Raw genomic sequence first — 20,534 nt, 5'->3', positions numbered from 1 at the left:
GAGCTCATGTGATGCAGTCATTAGACTCAGTTACAAACGCGACAATGGGAAAGTCAAAGGAACTCAGCACATATCTGAAAAAAACTAATCATTGACTTGAACAAGTCAGGAAAGTCACTTGCAGCCATTTCAAAGCAGCTTAAGGTCCCAAGAGCAACTGTGCAGACAATTGTTTGTAAGTATAAAGTGCATGGCACAGTTTTGTCACTGCCACGATCAGGAAGAAAACACAAGCTATCACCTGCTGCTGAGGGAAAATTGGTCAGGATGATCAAGAGTCAACCGAGAACCACCAAAAAGCTGCTGGAACACAGGTGTCAGTGTCCACAGTCAAGCTTGTTTTGCATCGCCATAGACTGAGAGGCTACCATGCAAGAAGGAAACACTTGCTCCAGAAGCGACACCTTAGGGCTTGTCAAGTTTGCTGCTGATCACATGGACAAAGATAAGCTTGCAGGAAAGTTCTGGGGTCTGATGAAACAAAAAATTAGCTGTTTGTCCACAATACCCAGCAATATGTTTGGAGGAGAAAAAGTGAGGCCTTTAATCCCAGGAACACCATCCCTACCGTCAAGCATAGGTGGTGGTAGTATTGTGCTCTGGGCCTGTTTTGCTGCCAATGGAACTGGTGCTTTACAGAGAGTAAATGGGACAATAAAAAGGAGGATTACCTCCAAATTCTTCAGGACAACCGAAAATCATTAGCTCGGAGGTTGGGTCTTGGGCGCAGTTGGGTGTTCCAACAGAACAATGACCCCAAACACACATCAAAAGTGGTAAAGGAATGGCTATATCAGGCTAGAATTAAGGTTTTAGAATGGCCTTCCCAAAGTCCTGACTTAAACCCCATTGAGAACATGTGGACAATGCTGAAGAAACAAGTCCATGTCAGAAAACCAACATATGTAGCTGAATTTCACCAATTTTGTCAAGAGGAGTGGTCAAAAATTCAACCAGAAGCTTTTGAATCGCTACCAAAAGCGCAGTGAAACTTGCCAAGGGACATGCAACCAAATATTAACATTGCTGTATGTATACTTTTGACCCAGCAGATCTGGTCACATTTTCAGTAGACCCATAATAAATTCATAAAAGAACCAAACTTCATGAATGTTTTTTGTGACAAACAAGTATGTGCTCCAATCACTCTATCACAAAAAAATAAGCGTTGTAGAATGTTCTTTACAAGTGTATGTAAACTTTTGACCACGACTCTATATATATATATATATATATATATATATATATATATATATATATATATATATATATATATATATATATATATATATATATATATATATATATATATATATATATATATATATAGTATACTGGGATATTGGCATATTTTAAAAAAAAAGCTATAAAATCAGACATTATATATGTATTATATTATTATTTCAAAGTTTCATTTAATCAAAGTTTATTTATATAGCCCTAAATCACAAGTGTCTCAAAGGGCTGCACAAGCCACAACAACATCAGATCCCACATCAGGGCAAGGAAAAACTCAACCCAATGGGATACAATGAGAAACCTCGTGAGGTCCTCGTGAGGTCCTTTCTAATGAGTTAAATTTTCTTATTAAAGAAATTCATAATGTAATCTGCCGAGTGGGTGGAGCTACTGGGAGTAGTGCTTTGTTGGGTTAGCGATGCTACTGTACTGAACAAATATTAAGGATCGTTTTTGTTGAGGCGGATGAGATTTGCGTAGTAATTAGCTTGAGCTAAGGTAAGCATGCGTTTATAAGTTATTAAACTATCACTCCATGCTTGATGGAAAACCTCAAGTTTAGTCGCGCGCCATTTGCGTTCCAGCTTTCTACATGATAGTTTAAGAGGTGTAGTTTCTTCTGTAAACCAAGGGGTACGCCTTTTAGGGGCCTTTATTAGCTTTAGCGATGCTATACTATCAATGGTGTCGCGCAGGGTGTCGTTAAAGTTGTTAGTGATTTGTTAGTATCTCATTACATTGTGTATTTCTGCTCTTTTTTTCTCAAATTTTTACTGTTTTTTCAACAATATGTTGCTGGCCAACAAAACCCTAGCTGCTGAAAATGGCCCCGTGGATGCACTTTGGACACCCATGAAATAACTATCAATAGTAAAATTTGTCACCTGTAACACAAAGCTGACACTAAGTTATGTCTTTAAACATATGTAATGTCAGTTTTCAGACCTTTTTTTTTTTTTTTTTTTACAAAATAAAAGAATATTAAAATGGCCCCTGCATACTTTGACTTTTCACTACGGTGAAAAAAGTTTGGACATCCCTGGATTAGATGCATGTGTTGTAGTACAGTGGTTCTCAACCTTTTTCAGGGATGTACCCCCTGTGAACATTTTTTAAATTCAAGTACCCCCTAATCAGAGCAAAGCATTTTTGGTTGGAAAAAAGAGATAAAGAAGTAAAATACAGCACTATGTCATCAGTTTCTGATTTATTAAATTGTATAACAGTGCAAAATATTGCTAATTTGTTGTGGTCTTTCTTGAACTATTTGGAAAAAAAGATATAAAAATAACTAAAAACTTGTTGAAAAATAAACAAGTGATTCAATTATAAATAAAAATTTCTACACATAGAAGTAATTATCAACTTAAAGTGCCCTCTTTGGGGATTGTAATAGAGATCCATCTGGATTCATGAACTTAATTCTAAACATTTCTTCACAAAAAAAGAAATCTCTAACATCAATATTAATGGAACATGTCCATAAAAAAATCTAGCTGTCAATACTGAATATTGCATTGTTGCATTTCTTTTCACAGTTCTTTTTGACAGACATTTAAAAAAAATCTCACGTACCCCTTGGCATAAGCTTCAAGTACCCCCAGGGGTACGCGTACCCCCATTTGAGAACCACTGTTGTAGTACACAAATTGTCTAATAATTTAGTTTTTGTATGAAATAACAAAATCAACAGGGAATTGCTGAATCAAACCCCTGGAAGAAAAGAACAGGATCACAACACTTCTGCTGCAATTTGCATTTTAATGCCATTAGCACACATCTTATTCAACAACGGAACTACCTTTGGTCAGCTTCTGCCTGCTGTCAATCATTGGGGTTGCCTGAGCGTCCCGTTTTTCCGCCTGGCGCTAGTGTTGGACTTGTCTCCATTCACAAAGTAACATTATTTTTGGATGTAAAAAAAAGTGCAGGGGACAAAAACTGCTTTTTGAAAAAGTACCCACCCCAAATTATTATTACACCGATGCATGTACACCATACTTGCCAACCCTCACGAATTTTTTGGGAGACTCCCGAATTTCAGTACCTCTCCCAAAAATCGATATGAAAACCGTATATTGTACAGTACATATATTGCTCCCTTTAGCATTTTTTCCCCATCAACAGGAGAGAGGTAGTTGGAGGCGTGGCCGCCCCTAAAGACGGTCCGTGATTGGCCGGCCGCTGATATGCACGTGCCTCACTCTATTTATATGGCTGCTACTCACAGAGTTCTCAGGCGCGAGCTTCAGCCTGTAAAGTAAGCACCGCGAAGTGTTGTCGCTTCCACAAAACTGTTAAACAACTGACTATATTGTAGAGGAAGATGACGGACAAAACAAAATGTTTGTTCTTTTTGCTGCAACTTTGCACGGCTCGACTCTTGCTCGGGGTGAACGGTAAGTACTTATCCCTCCCACACACACACACACACGTTTTTTTGTTATAGTTAGATACCGCTTAAATCACTAAAATGACTCCTCAAGCTAGTTTGTTGTTTTTGCTGTTGTGTTCTTTTCACTCATCATCCCTTCCTTCTTCTTAACGTTGTTTGTCATAAAGTCGAGTGGTAGCAGTATTTTGTCAGTTTTTCTCTCAAGTGACACGGCTAATTTAAAAACGTGAGCTTCCGGTCGCGTGTGGATGCGAGGTTTGAGGGTCATTGTTTGGCTCGGAAAAAGCAATATCAACCAATAGAGTTTTACAAACAAAACAAATAGTCTCATTATAAGTGACATGTTTAATCTTTTGTAGTATACTGTGTTAGAATCTAAACTTAAGGGAAATTGACCTTTTTATCGTGGGCCCCTTTGGGGTCACATGACCTGCCATTATTCTTGTCCAGTGTTAACGTCATGCCATTGGCGTTTTGGTTTTGTTGTCCCCTGAATGCACCAAACACATGTAGGGCGATGTACCATATAAGGGAAAAATGGCCTGATTCTTCTTTCTCTCCCTCTCCTGACTTCTTTTTCCTCCACCTCCTCACGCACAACGCTTAGAAAGCATATGCATGGAATGAAACTGTTTTTTATATTAATACAAATTAAAAAAATCAGGTGACGTCGTTTTCCAGATTTGTACTCATGATCCAATAAACAACGTTATTTGTAAAAGGCACTTAAACAACGAACACTAGTTGTACCTCAGATTTAAAAAAAAAAAGAAAATCCAGCAACAATAACACAAATGTGGCTAAAATAAAAGTAAAAGACGTCAAGCGTTTTTAAAATGTGGGCTTTGGAGAATAATATGGTTGAAGCTTCCCCTATTGCCAGGGAAACTGATTTTCTGGAGCTTATTTTGTGGTTTTTTGCTCACCCGCAATTTTTTGCTTGCTGGAGGAGCTTAGAATCAATTCATTTAGCCTTTGAAATAACTGAAGTTTGCTAAACAGGTTTGGGAAAAAAAACTTTTAATTTGTTTTTCTAAAGCTGCCCTGCCTTTTGAAACAACACACACACACACACACACACACACACACAAACCCTGCAATTAACAATAAACGTCTTATGATGGGGTCAAATTGGGTTTTAAGATAAGAAGAGCCCGTCTAATGTGTATGGATCATGATTGGTCTCATTTCGGGAGCAGCATTTCAAATGTCCCTTGTCTCCAAATTTACTCATAGATTTTGGTACTTTTTTCATCTTTTCTAGTTTAGTCATTCATCGTACTACAGTGGAAAAGGAAAGTAAACATCCATCCCTCCATCCATTTTCTACCGCTTGTCCCTTTCGGGGTCGTTGGGGTGTTGCTGGAGCCTATCTCAGCTGCATTCGGACGGTATTCGGGGTAAACCCTGGACAAGTCGCCACATACCCCTATTAAAATACAATGTTTTTATAATGGAAAACAATTGGAACTGGGGATGAGTACCAAAACCGGTACTTTTTTGACCAGCGACCGAATCCCGCTGGTCCAACCAGATACTGATTCACCCAAAATTTGACAGTGCCATGTTAAGGTACCTGCATTGCGCATGATTTCACGCCCTCGAGCACTTGGCGATCACTCTAGTTGCACTGAGAGCAGACCCAACCAAACCATCCATAGGTAATGTTGTAATTTTCAATGACAACGAAGCAAGTTACTCAAAATGCTCCAACTTCACTAAAGTAGGGCTCCACTTTTCCAAAAATGTGCTAGCTTGTTGCTAATATACATTGGTTTTGCTATTGACATGCTAATATTAACTTTAATTTCAACATCTTCAAATTTGTTATTGAAAATTACAACTAAAATGCATGTTACAACAGCTGGTGCGTAATTAGTACAATACTTACAGTATCAACACTTTGTAGGGCTTAACATGAGACAGCAAGGACTGAAATGATCAACACACCATCGCTATACATTACTGCCATCTAACGTCTTGGACTTGGAGCTGTAATTGCAACTTGGTGTCATACCTACAAATGATACTCGGAAAATTCATAATAAAACATGATATAACAACTGGACACGAGTTATAATAAACCCTTTTTTAAATGTTGGAACAAAAAATGAGATTTTGTTATCAAAAACAATATTTATCAACACACACAAAATTACCGAAAATTGGTATCGTTGAGTACCGGGAATATGTACCAGTAAATGTGAACTGTACCCCTTTCTAATGGGAACACAATATAAAACAATAATAGGACTTAAAGCTTGTAGAATTCCATTGAAATGGATTGCACACTTTTTAATAGATGCTGCGCCACTAAAAAGTAATACTTCATTGATGCATATTTTGCTTTAATTCTTTTTTTGGGCAGTAGTCTTATACTCCAAATGTGTCCAATTGCAAGGGCATCTTTTGTGAACTGGTCTCCTTTAGTTCACCTCACTGATTTTCAATTGGCTTTAGCTCTTTTTGAAACCTGTATTTTCCTCTGGTGAAGCCATTCGTTTGTGCATTTTGATGTTATGTTGTGTCAGTCAGTTTGGTCCATGCACTAAATTAGTCCAATTTCTCAAATATCCATCCGTCCATTTCCTACCGCTTGTCCCTCTTGGGGATAGTTCAGCTCTAAATAGGCATCCTACAACCCATGGAAACACCTTAATCCGATCGTTTTAGGTTTTTGAAAAGTCGGACTAACACACCTGGATAATGCGGTTGGAAACCAGATCTCTCGAAGGGGTGTGTGCCGCCGAAGGGGACCTTTTTGTATTGCGCATGCGCCAGTCTCAATGCGCGGGATATAACCCGGAAGCAGATACCATTCAATAAAAACATAGGCAACAATTGTAATGAAGAAGAGGCTGTTTATTTGTTTATTTGCTCAATATAAAGTGCATCGATAGTTAAAAAAAAAAAGGCAGATTTATTCAAGAAAGAAATGTAGAATGCCGGCTTAATTCGAACTCCCGAACGAAATATGAATGAGATTAAAGAGAATGAAGCAGGTATTTTACAAGGCAAAGAATAAAGTGTACACAAACCTTCACACTGCATGTGTGCACTTCAAACTGATTAACAATAACTCTTTTCCACACAACTGGCAAGATAGTCCAAAACAATAGCAACCTTCATCTGGAACAGTATCAGTCGGGGCACGAACAGTATTTTACTTCGGATTTAAAACTCCTTCCATCAATCCGCAGAGTCTCATGAAGGAACTCCGAGACATTCAAAAGTTTTGTTTCCACGATTCTTCGTCCGAAAATTCCTTTGAAAAAACCCTGTCGCCGGTCTTTCTTTTGCCAAGAACCTGCATCCGCTCCGATACGTTCTTGGTAGTCCCGTCACGTTCGTAGCGCTATCTAAAATAATTTCTTGATGCTGTCTGCGATTTAACATCAGCATAACCATTAAAGACGCAATATTTGTAATCTGTGCCAATATTACAATGGACATCAGCTACAACAGAGCTAAACTTTTGTGACTTTAGCCACAGATGCCTCGTGTGACATCATAAGTCAACCAGAAAAGCCAAAACATTTATCCGACAAAATAAGCACCCCCTAGTGTACAGAAGGCACACGGTGTATGACCAATAGTCGCATTAGAAAGTGTGCATGGACACTTAGATTTCACATATAGGTGTGAAAATACAAAAAAACAAACTATTTGAGAAATCAGATTAATTTAGTGCATGGAAACATAGTGACTGTCATGCAAGTAAAAATACTGTTTTCTAGTGGACATCTGAAATGTTTATGGCCAAATTTGTTCTGGCTGGAGAAAAAAAAGTCCAAAGAATGATGCTGCTACCACAATGATTCACGGACTGTGGGTATGGTGTTAATATGCTGATGCTTTGTAAGCATGTTCTTGCAGGGCAAGGCCTGGTGGAATTTTTGTGAAGAAAAAAAAAGTATAGTGTCCCAAAAGCATGGAGGAAAATGTGGCTCACCATTTAGGGAGGTTTATGATAAAACAGCAGCTTGATGGTAGCAGCTTCACATTTACTGTACACAATGATGCAGTATTTAAATATTTGTCTTGAACCATTTGTCCCTACAGTCGTACAAAGTTTCACAGGGGCATGGAGAGTAGGTGCGGTCACAACGACTGACCTCAGCGTTAAGTCATATTTTAGACTAAAGCCAACACAGACATGTCAGTGAACCTCCTACAGCTCATTGGAGCCTTTCCAACTCTATTAGAGAGTGAGACTTGTTGTGGCTGTGCTGTGCTAAAAAATGTTTATAAGGTGTAAGCTGTTGCTGACTAAAAAGCAGCAGTTTATCTAACTGGGATGGAAAATGGTCTTCTTTGTTGAGTTGTTCATTTCCACCAACAAGACCTCATAAGGTATTCAAAGTGAGCCCAGGCTGAATATAACCTGACGCCTGGCTGGTGGTCAGCCATGACTTCTTGTACTGTATGTTGACTAAAACGTGTAAATAGGTAATGTAGGATCACCTCAGTTTCGTCTTAATGAGAACTATATTTGATGTGGTGTGTTTCCATTTTGACGTCCTGGTTGTATGTTTGATGTACTCCACGGTTTCCTTGTGTATGAGTGGTGGTCTAGATCAGTGATCTCCAATCTTGTTTCTGCGGAGTCTTGTTTTGATTGTGTTAAATCTTAGGCTGTATTCACACTGCAGGGTAGGATGTCCAAATTTGGATTTCTTTGAAGTCTATACATTACAACAAAAAAAAATCTTATGTCTTATGTGAATGCAAACTGACCCACATGACGTCACAAGTGCTGCAGGGTTTACGGAAGTAAATATGGCTTTAATTCTAGTTGGTCTTACTCCTGCGCATTTGTGGCAATTTCAAGGATTTTGTGCATTCAAAGTCAACATTTTTTTTAACCAAATTATTGCACATTGAAAATTAGGAAAGAAAAGGGCAAGCATTTTGTCTCTCGCATTTGCGTGTGGGCGAGCAGTCGGCGGCAGGACTGGTGGAACATTTACGTGAGTTCTACTATTTATTTAGAAACTGTCCATTTTGGCAAAGAATTATGACTCTCATTACTATTTGATGACGTATTGGTCAGATGCGTTCAGACTGCAGTCGCATTTGATACATATCTGATTTATACCCACATACGAATGTGGCCTGGGCCAGAATTCAAAAATTCGGAATTGCACTGTTCACATTGACATGAAAAAATCAGATTCAGGTCACATATGGGCAAAAAAAATCGAAATTGACCTGCAGTGTGAACAAGGTTTGCACACAAACAACAACTTATTAAATCAAACTTCAATTTAAAATGACAGACATATACTGTCCCCGTACTAGCCATGTAACAATTACCTGTATTAATGATAAACTTCGGTAAAACTCCTGACGGATAGGATAGGTTAGAGTTTATTTATCTTACAATGGACACATTTTGTGGTTGTGGTACAGATTTTACATTGAGTAACAAAAGTAAAACAAAATGAAATAAAACAATAAAAAAACAAAAATGACAAATACGCAAATCCCGGACTGTAAGCCGCTACTTTTTTCCTACACTTTGTATACCCTGCAAATGATAAAACAGTGCGGCTAATTTATGGATTTTTCTTTGCTGTGCAAAACACACAAGGAATTTGGTGCATCAGCATTAGAAGCAGGGCCGGGCGATATGGCTTTTTTTAAATATCTCGATATTTTTAGGCCATATCGCGATACACGATATATATCTCTATATTTTGCCCTAATCTTGAATGAACACTTGATACATATAATCACAGCAGTGTGATGATTCTATGTGTCTACATTAAAACATTCTTGTTCATACTGCATTAATATATGCTCATTTTAAACTTTCATGCAGAGAGGGAAATCACAACTAAGTCAATTGACCAAAACTGTATTTATTAATTAAACAGTTATTAAGCAGTGGCACAAACATTCATGTAATTTCAAAACAGAAAGTGCAAGATTGTCAGGAGGACCTACTTGGATAGCAGACGCGCTAGCCGACGCTAGCCGCCGACCGCACGGATGATCGGGTGAAGTCCTTCGTCCTTCCGTCGATCGCTGGAACGCAGGTGAGCACGGGTGTTGATGAGCAAATGAGGGCTGGCTGTCGTAGGTGGAGCGCTAATGTTTTTATCATAGCTCTGTGAGGTCCGGTTGCTAAGTTAGCTTCAATGGCGTCGTTTGCAACAGCATTGTTAATCTTCGCCAAGCTGTGTATTTACATGTCCAGGGTTTAATAGTATTGTTGATTTTCTGTCTATCCTTCCAGTCAGGGGTTTATTTCTTTTGTTTATATCTGCATTTGAGCCCGATGCTATCACGTTAGCTCCGTAGCTAAAGTGTTTCGCCAATGTATTGTCGTGGAGATAAAAGTCACTGTGAATGTCCATTTCGCGTTCTCGACTCTCATTTTCAAGAGGATATAGTATCCGAGGTGGTTTAAAATACAAATCCGTGATCCACAATTGAAAAAGGAGAAAGTGTGGAATCCAATGAACCCTTGTACCTAAGTTACGGTCAGAGCGAAAAAAGATACGCCCTGCACTGCACTATAGTCCTTCACTCTCACTCTCCTCATCCACAAATCTTTCATCCTCGCTCAAATTAATGGGGTAATCCTCGCTTTCTCGGTCCGAATCTCTCTCGCTGCTGGTGTAAACAATAGGGAAATGTGAGCAGCACTCCAGCTTGTGACGTCACGCTACTTCCGGTAGGGGCAAGGCTTTTTTTTATCAGCGACCAAAAGTTGCGAACTTTATCATCGTTGTTCTCTACTAAATCCTTTCAGCAAAAATATGGCAATATCGCGAAATGATCAAGTATGACACATAGAATGGATCTGCTATCCCCATTTAAATAAAAAAAATCATTTCAGTAGGCTCTGTGAGAAGGAGAGACTAGAAAGAGTGAGAAGAGCCTCTAGTGTAATGCCTGCAGCTAAAAGCAACTGCACAGAGAATCGCACAGAGACAAACCCGCGATATATCGAGTATATCGATATATCGCCCAGCCCTAATTAGAAGCCATAAAACCAAATGATACTGTAAGGGTTGAATTTTGTTTTCTTGTCTCTCAATTTCAGTGTATTCATTGGGTGATGTCACAGCAGAAGCCTTGATGTATTTCATTCCAAAACAAGTCAGACTATAGTTTTAGGCCTTCACACTACAGGTCAATTTAGATTTTTCCCCCCACATGTGACCTGTATCAGATTTGTTCATGTCAATGTGGACGGTACAATTCTGTTTTTTTGTTTTGTTTGTTTTTTCAAATCCGGCCCAGGCCTCTTTGCTATGTGGATATAAATCAGATATGTATTGAATGCGACTAAAGTTGATAAGGTTTAATTACATGAGAGGATTTCTTGTATTTCCTATGACTCCAACCAATAATCTGTATTACCCATCCATACATAAACACAAATGCTGTGTTTGTGAGAACATGTTTAAATGAGTCATTCCAAGTCATCTTTAATCTGTGATAAAAAATCTCAATTATCATAATTATCTTCACTAGGGAAACCGTTATCAGAAAAAGAGAGGGATCCACCCCTGCTAGAATTTAAAATGGCTTCCTTAATCAGTGTTTCAAAGGAATATAGTCTAATTTAGGCCTCTTAATTAATGTCTAGTCTGCCATGTTGAATAATTTACGGTCCTCGCCGGATGCAGTGACAGAATGGATGTAACTGTAGAGAAGAGATGTTGTGGCACCATCCTGGCCTCAATTGCATTCAGTGACAGCGCTTCACAGCAAAGCTTGTTTTGTTGATGATGCGTGGCGCCCCGAGTGTATTTTTAGCAGCTCGGTCTCATGTTTTCTTTTTTCTTTTAGAGCTGCAGCAGATGGTTGTGCAGTAGCGCTTACAGATTACACAAAGCTCACCTGCATCTGGAGCCCTGCTGAGCCTGCTAATGGCCCGGCTGGGGTTACTTGAGGCTCTCCTTGTATGCTCATTCACTCCTGCTTGATGCCTCGCAGATGTTTCGATTTTAATAAAAGGCAGGTAATGGTTACTGGACTGAATCGTGTTCCTCGCCCTCTTTTTTTTTTTTTTTTTGAAAAAGAGAATAGCACAGGCTCCTTGCCAGGATCTCCAGCATGCAAGTTTGTGCATGACTGAGCAGAGGGCATAGTGTTGAGGCCTCAGCATGCAAGTTGTGATGTAACAACACCGACGCGTGCAGCAACCATACATGGCCTTAGGATCCTTCCGTGAACACGCGTATTCCACAATCTCTTTTTGCCGCTGGATCTTTTAGTGTAACTTACTACGGTTGGAACAGTATCAATCAAATTACATTTTGTAGGCCCTAATTACGCTTTGGTGCATATCTCACAAACCTATTGTATAAAACTGCTTTAATATTTTTTTCATTGACTTACGGTAACAAAACAGTGCCAAAATCCCTGCGTGTAAAAACCACACTGTCTTTTTGCTTGCACGCAGACTTTGTTTGCACTAGCGATGTGTCTTTCTCCACGTCTGGGGCATTTATGTTTTTTGGCACTTAGAGGCGGCCCAACAACTCTCCTCCCTTCTGATAGGTCACTTTACATGCCTACTGTTTCCTGGTCAGAGCCAATCCAAGGGAACTGAAGTTTACAGCAGTGGTTCTCAAACATTTTTCACTGAGTACCTCTTTAGAAAATACTTGGCTCTCCAAGTACCACTATAATAGCCAACATTAAAAATACGGTAGCGCAGTAGGCCTAAGTATTCATTAAAAACAGGGCACTTGCAAACTTTTAAAATTACCTTAATTTGTATCTTAAAAATAAAATATTTTGAATAGCATTTCATGTTTTTAATATTTTTTTGTTTTGATTATATTGTAAAGTACTTGATCCTATGTTATGTTATGTTCCACATGTAGTTTATTCAATGTTTAATAGATGTTGTGGTTTCCCATGGCCTTCAAGGCATCATTACGTGCAGCTTGTTTACATGTGTGCTGCGTGTTGATTGGCTGGGAGGCTGAGAAAGGGCGGAGAATTTGGAGAACAGCAGTTTCCCACATCTGTTGAATTAAAAATTCACGGCGTAAGACGTTTCTGTTTGTGTCTTCTTTATTTTTGCGTCACTATGGCCTACAGTAGTCAAATTCTAACGACTTCCATTGAAGGCTGATAAACCTTTGATAACGGCTCGAGTCACGTCATTACAATATTTAGATGATTCTTTGGCGTTTTAACCAATGTTTGGAAAATTGTTTTTACACAACGCAGTTCGTTTTTCCAGCAACAAGTAATCAATCAATAAATAAATCAAATTTTATTTATATAGCCCTTAATTACAATTATCTCAAAGGGCTGCACAAGCCATGGCGACATCCTCGGCTAAGATCCCACATCAGGGCAAAAAACTCAACCCAATGGGAACAACGAGAAACCTGGGAAGGGACCGCATATGTGGGGACTGTGGACTGTGACATAATATTGTCTGTTTATTTGCATGATATCAATGTAGAAATATACTAAAGCTCTACTCCATACGTCATCAGCCTGATTTGTATAAACTACATGAACTGTGAAATGCGGTGAAAACACAAACTACACTCTTCTAGAACCTCTAGTTCCAGGAACCGGTGGAAAAGGGCCTATTGTCTAGCGCTTTTGGTTGCTCTTCCTGTTTTGTGTGTTCAACTGCAGCAACTTTTTCTCCTGTCTATTGCACCTGTTTACCATTATGATTTGCTCTATTTCGTTCAGCTGGCGCGACCTTCCAATGTCGGAATATTATGCTTTGTGGACGCCGTGCTGTTTCGTGTGTGTGTGTGTATGCTGTTCATTTGTTTGTGCTACAGACAGAACGTGTTAGTCTTTCAGAGGTCAGTACACTGACTAGCCTTACGGTGTATGTTTTCTTTATGCTTCAGTGCTTTTTACTAGCTGCACTTGCATTTTGTTTTGTCACAAATGAAATACTTTTTACCTGCACACTGCCTCCTCCTGTCCTTCCGCATCTGGGATCACATTAAGTTGTTAAAGGTTAATTGTTTAATAGGTTGTTGTGTAAAACATGTATATTAAATGATAATATATGCTAATATTGGGGTATGTAATCTAAAGAAGGGACACACAACAGGTTCCCTCGGATTGGCTCTGCCTAAAAGAGATTAGTCGTTTAAAGAGCGCATGGCGCGGTTGGGAGAGTGGCCGTGCCAGCAACCTGAGGGTTCCTGGTTTGATCCCCACCTACTACCAACCTCGTCACATCCGTTGTGTCCTTGAGCAAGACACTTCACCCTTGCTCCTGATAGGTCGTGGTTAGGGCCTTGCATGGCAGCTCCCGCCATCAGTGTGTGAACGTGTGTGTGAATGTGGAAATAGTGTCAAAGCGCTTTGAGTACCTTGAAGGTAGAAAAGCGCTATAAAAGTATAACCCATTTACCATTTAAATGGAGGGGAGTGGTATTCAGTGTAAGGCTGAAACGACGCGTCGACGTAGTCGACGTCATCGGTTACGTAAATACGTCGACGCCGTTTTTGTGCGTCGACGCGTCTCATATTTACGTCACATTACCGTCATGGCGAAGCGCAAAGCAGACGATGCGAGCGTTGCGAGCGAGGGGGGAAAAGCATGCCAAAAGTGGTCAAAAGTGTGGGAGTATTTCAATAAACGGCCTAATAATGTTGTTGTATGCACACTGTGTCGAGCGGAAATGGCCTATCGTAGCAGCACAACGGCTATGAACGAACATTTGAAAAGAAAACCATCAACTAGTCAATCGTCCGCGTGAGCACACGTTGTCATCATTACACAAAAACATGAATGTGTCATTTGTATCTGCTAGGGGTGTAACGGTACGTGTTTTGTATTGAACCGTTTCGGTACGGGGCTTTCGGTTCGGTACAGGGGTGTACCGAACAAGTTTCTAAGCTAAAGCTAAAGTGTTAACAAGCTGCTTTGCTCCGTCTGCCCCTGTCTCAGCACGCAGCATTGTCCCACCCACACAACCATCTGATTGGTACACAGAAAGCATTATCAGCCAATCAGCAGTGCGTATTCAGAGCGCATGTAGTCAGCGCTTCAGCGTGGAGCAGATAGGTGTTTAGCAGGTGAGCATCAGGCAGCGGACTCTCCCCAAATGATAATAAACACCTCCCAGTCAACTACTAGTAACATCACTATGAGCCCGTTGACCTTCTAGAAATATAAACTGCAGCTCAGCTCACTCGCAGTCCTGGCTTGAGGTGAAGGCTAATTACCTCTCAGTTCCAGCCACATCGACCCCTTTTGAGCGCCTATTTTCAGCTGCTGGGAATATTGTAAACAAGAAAAGAACCAGAGCATGTACACATGCTAACCTTTCTTCATTACAACTGTTAGTCACTCACTGGAATGAGTAGAATTGGTTATTGTGTACTGTGTTGGACTGGATGTTTATTTTGCACATTTTAAAAGCAATACTTAATGTTTACAGTGCTCCAGAATATTTAGATTGGCACTTTTTTGTATTGGATGTTTATCTTTATTTTTGCACATTTCAGCAAATAAGCAATACTTTCACTTTTGTTGAAATGTTTACACTGTTGTTACAGAATATTTCGTTTTGCACTTTTTTGTATTGGATGTTTATCTTTATTTTTGCACATTTTAAAGCAAAATAAGCAATACTTTTACTTTTGAAATGCTTATACTATTGCAGAATATTAAAATTTGCACTGGATGTTGACTTTTATATTTGCACATTGAAAAGCAAATAAGCTACTTTTAATTTTGTTAAATGTTAAAAGTTTTAAATGTTTACATTGTTACAGAATATTTAGTCATGTTGTTGTCAATGTTGACTGAGTGGCCATACTTCTTTTTTTTTGTAAATAAAAGCCATGCCTTTTGAAAAAACGGGCCTACATTTATTTTTTCATCTTCATTTTGAATAAAAAAATAATCGGTAAAAGGAAAAATAAGCTATAGATTAATGGAAAAAACAATCTATAGATTAACCGTTTAATCGAAAAAAATAATCTATAGAATAATCGATAGAAAAATAATCGTTAGCTGCAGCCTTAATTCAGTGCCAATCCTAAGTGCCAAAAGGGTGGATTGTCACGCGCACGCAGAAAAACACATTGCTAGCGCAAACAGACTCCGAGCCGAGTGCGTTTTCTATGCTAGAGGATTTTCGCACAGTTATGACGCCATACTATGTGGACTGGAAGTATTGCATACCTTTTAACCAACACAGTGTTATACCTTTTTGAACCTATAACCAAAAGGCCAGGATAGACTGAGCTACTGTTGCCCCGATTAACCCATTAACTTTAGGTTTGAACTACAACCTTTTCAGGTCTAGGCGCTTGAATCTTGATTCACACTTTTTGTTCACAGTGCACAAAGCAAGTTCCATAAAGGCTTGGATGTGTTTGGTGTAGGTGAACTAGAACTGTAGATTTTTAGCGGGTCCAAGTTCCCCCTTGCACTCACAAAAGGACAAACGTTCCTCAGACGCATCTTAAAAATCTTGCAGAAAGTATTTCCAGGAGCAGCTCTTATAGCTGTCAACTCTCCATAGACCTGGCATCCCAACGCTTCTTCCTCTGTATCATATGACTTCCGAGTTCACTCATGCCTACAGTATTAAATTGTGCCAAATCTTGCGCCGGGCCAAGACCTAGACCGTGACTCAGTGTGAGGGAGGAGAGCACAATGCCCTGTGGGAATGACTTGTTCTGCCAAACACAACCTCTCATAACTTTCCAATCTGTCACTGCGATTAAAATCAACCAAGGCTCTGGGTGAGGTTGTTTTTAAAACCGCCATGTTTAACTTAGAATTTGTAGGACAACATTCATCCTTTATTTCTTCAGGTGGAAGTAACTAAAACACAATACTGAAGTTAAGTTCAGAATCTCGTATGCTAGGAGGTCAAATACTTTTCCTGTGTCAGTTATCTTGTTTACTTCCTTTTAAACCATCACTGGCATCACAACTCTGATTTTCCAGTTGGCTTTGACCACCGTCTCGTGGCTGGCCGCCTTGACTGATGCGTCACGAATCCTTCATGAAATCCATATGGGCTTTTATGACTTATTTATTTCTCTCAATATTGCCACTTTAGCAGGAAACGAGGGTTTGGGATAAGGGTGTGCTTGTGGTGCAACAGTTGGGACAAAAACAGCTTGAAGGTTACAGCGCTGATAAGACAAAATATCCAATTGGAGGTGCAGTCTATTGCCTCAAATAGCCTTGTCTGGCTGTTCATCTAAATGGATCACCATTAATTAAATCAACCCATGTTTTTGACAGCACCTTATTTTACACATCAGAATTAAATAGAATTGCCAAGTCAACCGGCTAATTACTGCGTGTCCATTTGTAATTAGATTATCTCGTTCACTACTGCCGCAGTGCGGTCTGCTGTGTGCTGGTAATTACACTATAGTACAGTCAATTTAAGAGCTTAATTGGTTCCACGACCGAGCGCTTAGCTCAAAACACTCAAACCAGCGCCTCTCATTGAAATTAATTTAAATAATTTGTAGTTGTTAATAAGTACATTGCACACAGATGTCTTTGAGTGACGGTCTGGAGAGGTCAGAGTTGGCAGCAACCGGTAGGGATGGGTACTTTTTTGGCATCACCTGAATCCCGCCGATTCATGTAAAATCCAACTGTGCCATTTTAAAATACCTGGGTTGGACGTGACGTCACGCTCGGTTGCCTCTTTGCGCTTGGCGATCATTCCAGCAGTACTGAGAGTGCAACTGGTCTGCAATTTTCAATGCCAACAAAGAAATTTACTCAAAACTCTCCAACGTAATCCAAGTAAGGCTTCACTTTTCCAAAATTGCACTAGCTTGATGCTAAAAAACATGGACTTTGCTATTGACATACAACTGATTACCTTTAACAATGTTACATGGTGATTTCAGCGCCTCCTAATTTGTTAATGAAAACTACAACTAAGATGCACGTTACAATCAAATACCTTGTGCGTAATAAGTACAATACTTTTAACACGTTTTAGGGCGCAACATAAGACTAGACCTCAAAGACTGAACTGACTCGCCAACACAATATATACACTACTGCCATATAATGTCTTGGACTTGCAACTGTAATTGAGACTCAGAAATGTTATAAAGAAATGAAACAATATATAACTACTGGACAGACATAATCAGCTAATGTTTTTATGTTGCAATAAGAAATCTGATTTTATTATCATAAACAATAAAAAAATTAACACAAAAATAAAGTACAGAAATTTGGTACCGTTGAGTACCGGTACCGAGAATTTGTACCATATTGGTTCAAATGTGAATGGTACCGATCCCTTAGCATCCAGTATGTATGTCTGTGTAAGCCCCAGTGAGCATGAGTAATGATCGATTGTCCAGTATGTAGAGTCAGAAGACCGAAAGAACTGAAACGTGCCGGGCACACCATCCGGCAGTTTCTGCATATTTTCATGGACAAATGTCTACAGTTAAGATGTTGTTTTCATGCAGAGATTGGATTATGTTTTGAAGCGATGCAGACTGACTGTGCTGCATTCAGGCTGCCTTTTTTGGTCATACTTTTATCGGGTTTGTTTTTCTTATTCAGCGCTCATCTTTGCACTCACTTTCTCAGTTTCGGTGGTCGGAGGGCAGGATTGTGCCGATCTCTGGCTGTGGGCTGTAGACGGTCACTAGTGAAACCGGCGATGGGGTGGCTTGTAACCCAAATTTATGTTCGCAACTTAAAGCCAAGAGAGAGCTCTTATCTCAAAATACTCACAAGTTAAGGTACCACTGTAGACATAACATTTAGGGAGATCTGGCTTTTGGGGAAGTTTCAGTATGAATCTAAAATACTGGTCAATGTTTCATTACTTTTTGCACAGAACACTATTCTAATTGTCAAAGCGTATGCCTTTTCTGTGAAAAATAAAAATGTATATTCTAGTTGGAGATGCTTAGGGTTTAATACTGCTGATTCCAATACGATCATCCATGAGCGAGATCAGCCGATACCGATAGCAAGTACAGTATTAATTGCAAATGTTTTTAGTAATTTATGGTGAGTGCAGTATTGTAACAATATCATCACAATATTTAAACTAGTTACATTACATGCAATTGGTTGAACAAAACAATGTCAATAGTACACAATAACCAAATAAAAGGAACAACTACTACTGCAAAGTCCTCCGATGTCAAGGGACTTATTCCCGGAGTTGTGAAACATTTACAAAAACGGCAGAAAAATGTTGTGTTTTATCAATCATATACTGATACTACTCTTGGTAATGACACTACGATTTATGGATTAAGTAAAATATATCTGCTTTACGTGTAATACTGGTCGCAACACAGATACCAGTCATCCGTTGGCATTATATTATCCTCTCTCCGGACTCTTATTAATCTACTTAATCTACTCTAGTGTGTGAATGGGGAAATAGTGTCAAAGCGCTTTGAGTACCTTGAAGGTAGAAAAGCGCTATACAAGTATAACCAATTTACCATTTACTTGTGTGTTTTATGTTCATAACCAAATACTTTCTGATGTAACATGGTATGTCTCCATCTAGACTTCTAAAAGATAGCTAAACACTTATTTCTTGTGTTTTTTGAAGCTAGTTTATCAGCTAGTTTAGCGATTATCATGCCTTCTTGTCTGCTCCTGGATGGTGTGTAACATGTTTAGCCTCGTTCTCAAGTGATCCTTTTTTTTTCCGCAATGGAGGTGAAGATTATTAACTTAGGGGAGTGGCTCCACACTTGTTATGAACATACACAGTATGTTCTGTCAGGCGGCAACTATAAATACAGTGCCAATTAGAGGGGATCTGCTTTTGTGATGAGCATTGACAGGCATTAATCAGTATTCGCCAATTGCGTACTTTTTCACAGAAATCGGCTGATACTGATCTGTGGCTGATTTATTAGCGCGTCTCTACGCAAAGTCAGAATTATTAATAATGAATCGTATATTTTAATAGTTGGAGCATAAAAAACCGTTCAGGACCTTCTAAAAATGTTTTATTAGAGCCCTTTCGCCAAGATATAACACCCACATAGTCACATTTACACTTGTTTAATCCAGCCTGAGGCTGAACCACGTTGGAGGGACTATGTCTCACAGCTGGCTTGGGAACACCTCGGTGTGTCCCAGATTCCCCTGTGGAACTAGAGGAGGTAGCCAGGGACAGGGAAGTCTGGGCATCTTTGCTTAGACTGCTGCCTCTGCGACCCAGACACTGATAAGCGGCGGAAAATTGATGGATGGATGGATGGATGGATGGAGGGAGGGAGGCGGACGGACGGACGGACGGAACCAATCAGTGGTCACAATACTGAAGAGCATGATTGGTTTGGTCTCATCTAGTGCTATCTGTATTGATATCTGTAGTTGATTTAGCCATGTCTATGCCTAAAAATGATAAATAAAGTCCAAAAATACACGCAATATGCTTTAAAAAAATCTGCGATAGTGAAGCCGCAAACTTCGAAGTACGATTTGGTGAGTGTCGACTGTAATTATTTTGCAACCTGCTGACTGACACCTAAAAACATCCTGTCTGAAGCCTCGATCACGTGTAAAGGTTTTAGTGCATTTCAGGTTTGTCCTGAAATGTCACCCTAAAAAACGAATATCCCTAACTTTTTGTAAGTAATATGTACTATTGAATATGCAAGTGTGTGTGTGTGTCGAGAAAACACTATAATATTCAGGAGTGAGAACGACACAACTCTTAAACCTGTTTCTACAAATAAATACATACTTCTGCGGTGTTTTCTTTAAGTTGTGGGGGCTAAAGCTGTGAGAAAACGAGGCCACGGCTCATTTTAGCAAGTTTTGCAGACACTGCAACTCAAACCATCAATTTTATGCTTGTGGGCCAAACCTCAATAACAATGATCTAAATGGTAATTGTTAACTTGGCCTGAGCCTGCGTGATTCAAGCTCCCACTTCCTGTACTTCCTCTGTAT

At 39.5% G+C, this 20,534-nt stretch overlaps 1 protein-coding gene across 4 annotated transcripts in view; it reads left to right on the top strand.

Moving 5' to 3' along the window:
* The first annotated feature begins 3,454 nt into the window (after positions 1–3,454).
* Positions 3,455–20,534, top strand: part of LOC133646849 (lactadherin-like) — a 46,976-nt gene continuing 29,896 nt past the window's right edge. For all 4 annotated transcript variants that reach the window (XM_062042695.1, XM_062042694.1, XM_062042692.1 and 1 more), the window contains exon 1: positions 3,455–3,638. In XM_062042695.1, coding sequence (XP_061898679.1) covers positions 3,566–3,638 — 73 coding nt within the window. In that variant the 5' untranslated portion in view covers positions 3,455–3,565. The remainder of the gene's footprint in view (positions 3,639–20,534) is intronic.

The sequence above is a fragment of the Entelurus aequoreus genome, linkage group LG03 (genome assembly GCF_033978785.1).
Source record: "Entelurus aequoreus isolate RoL-2023_Sb linkage group LG03, RoL_Eaeq_v1.1, whole genome shotgun sequence".
Lineage (NCBI taxonomy): Eukaryota > Metazoa > Chordata > Actinopteri > Syngnathiformes > Syngnathidae > Entelurus > Entelurus aequoreus.
The sequence above is the reverse complement of the archived record's forward strand: the minus strand, read 5'-3'. Positions and strand labels throughout refer to the sequence as shown.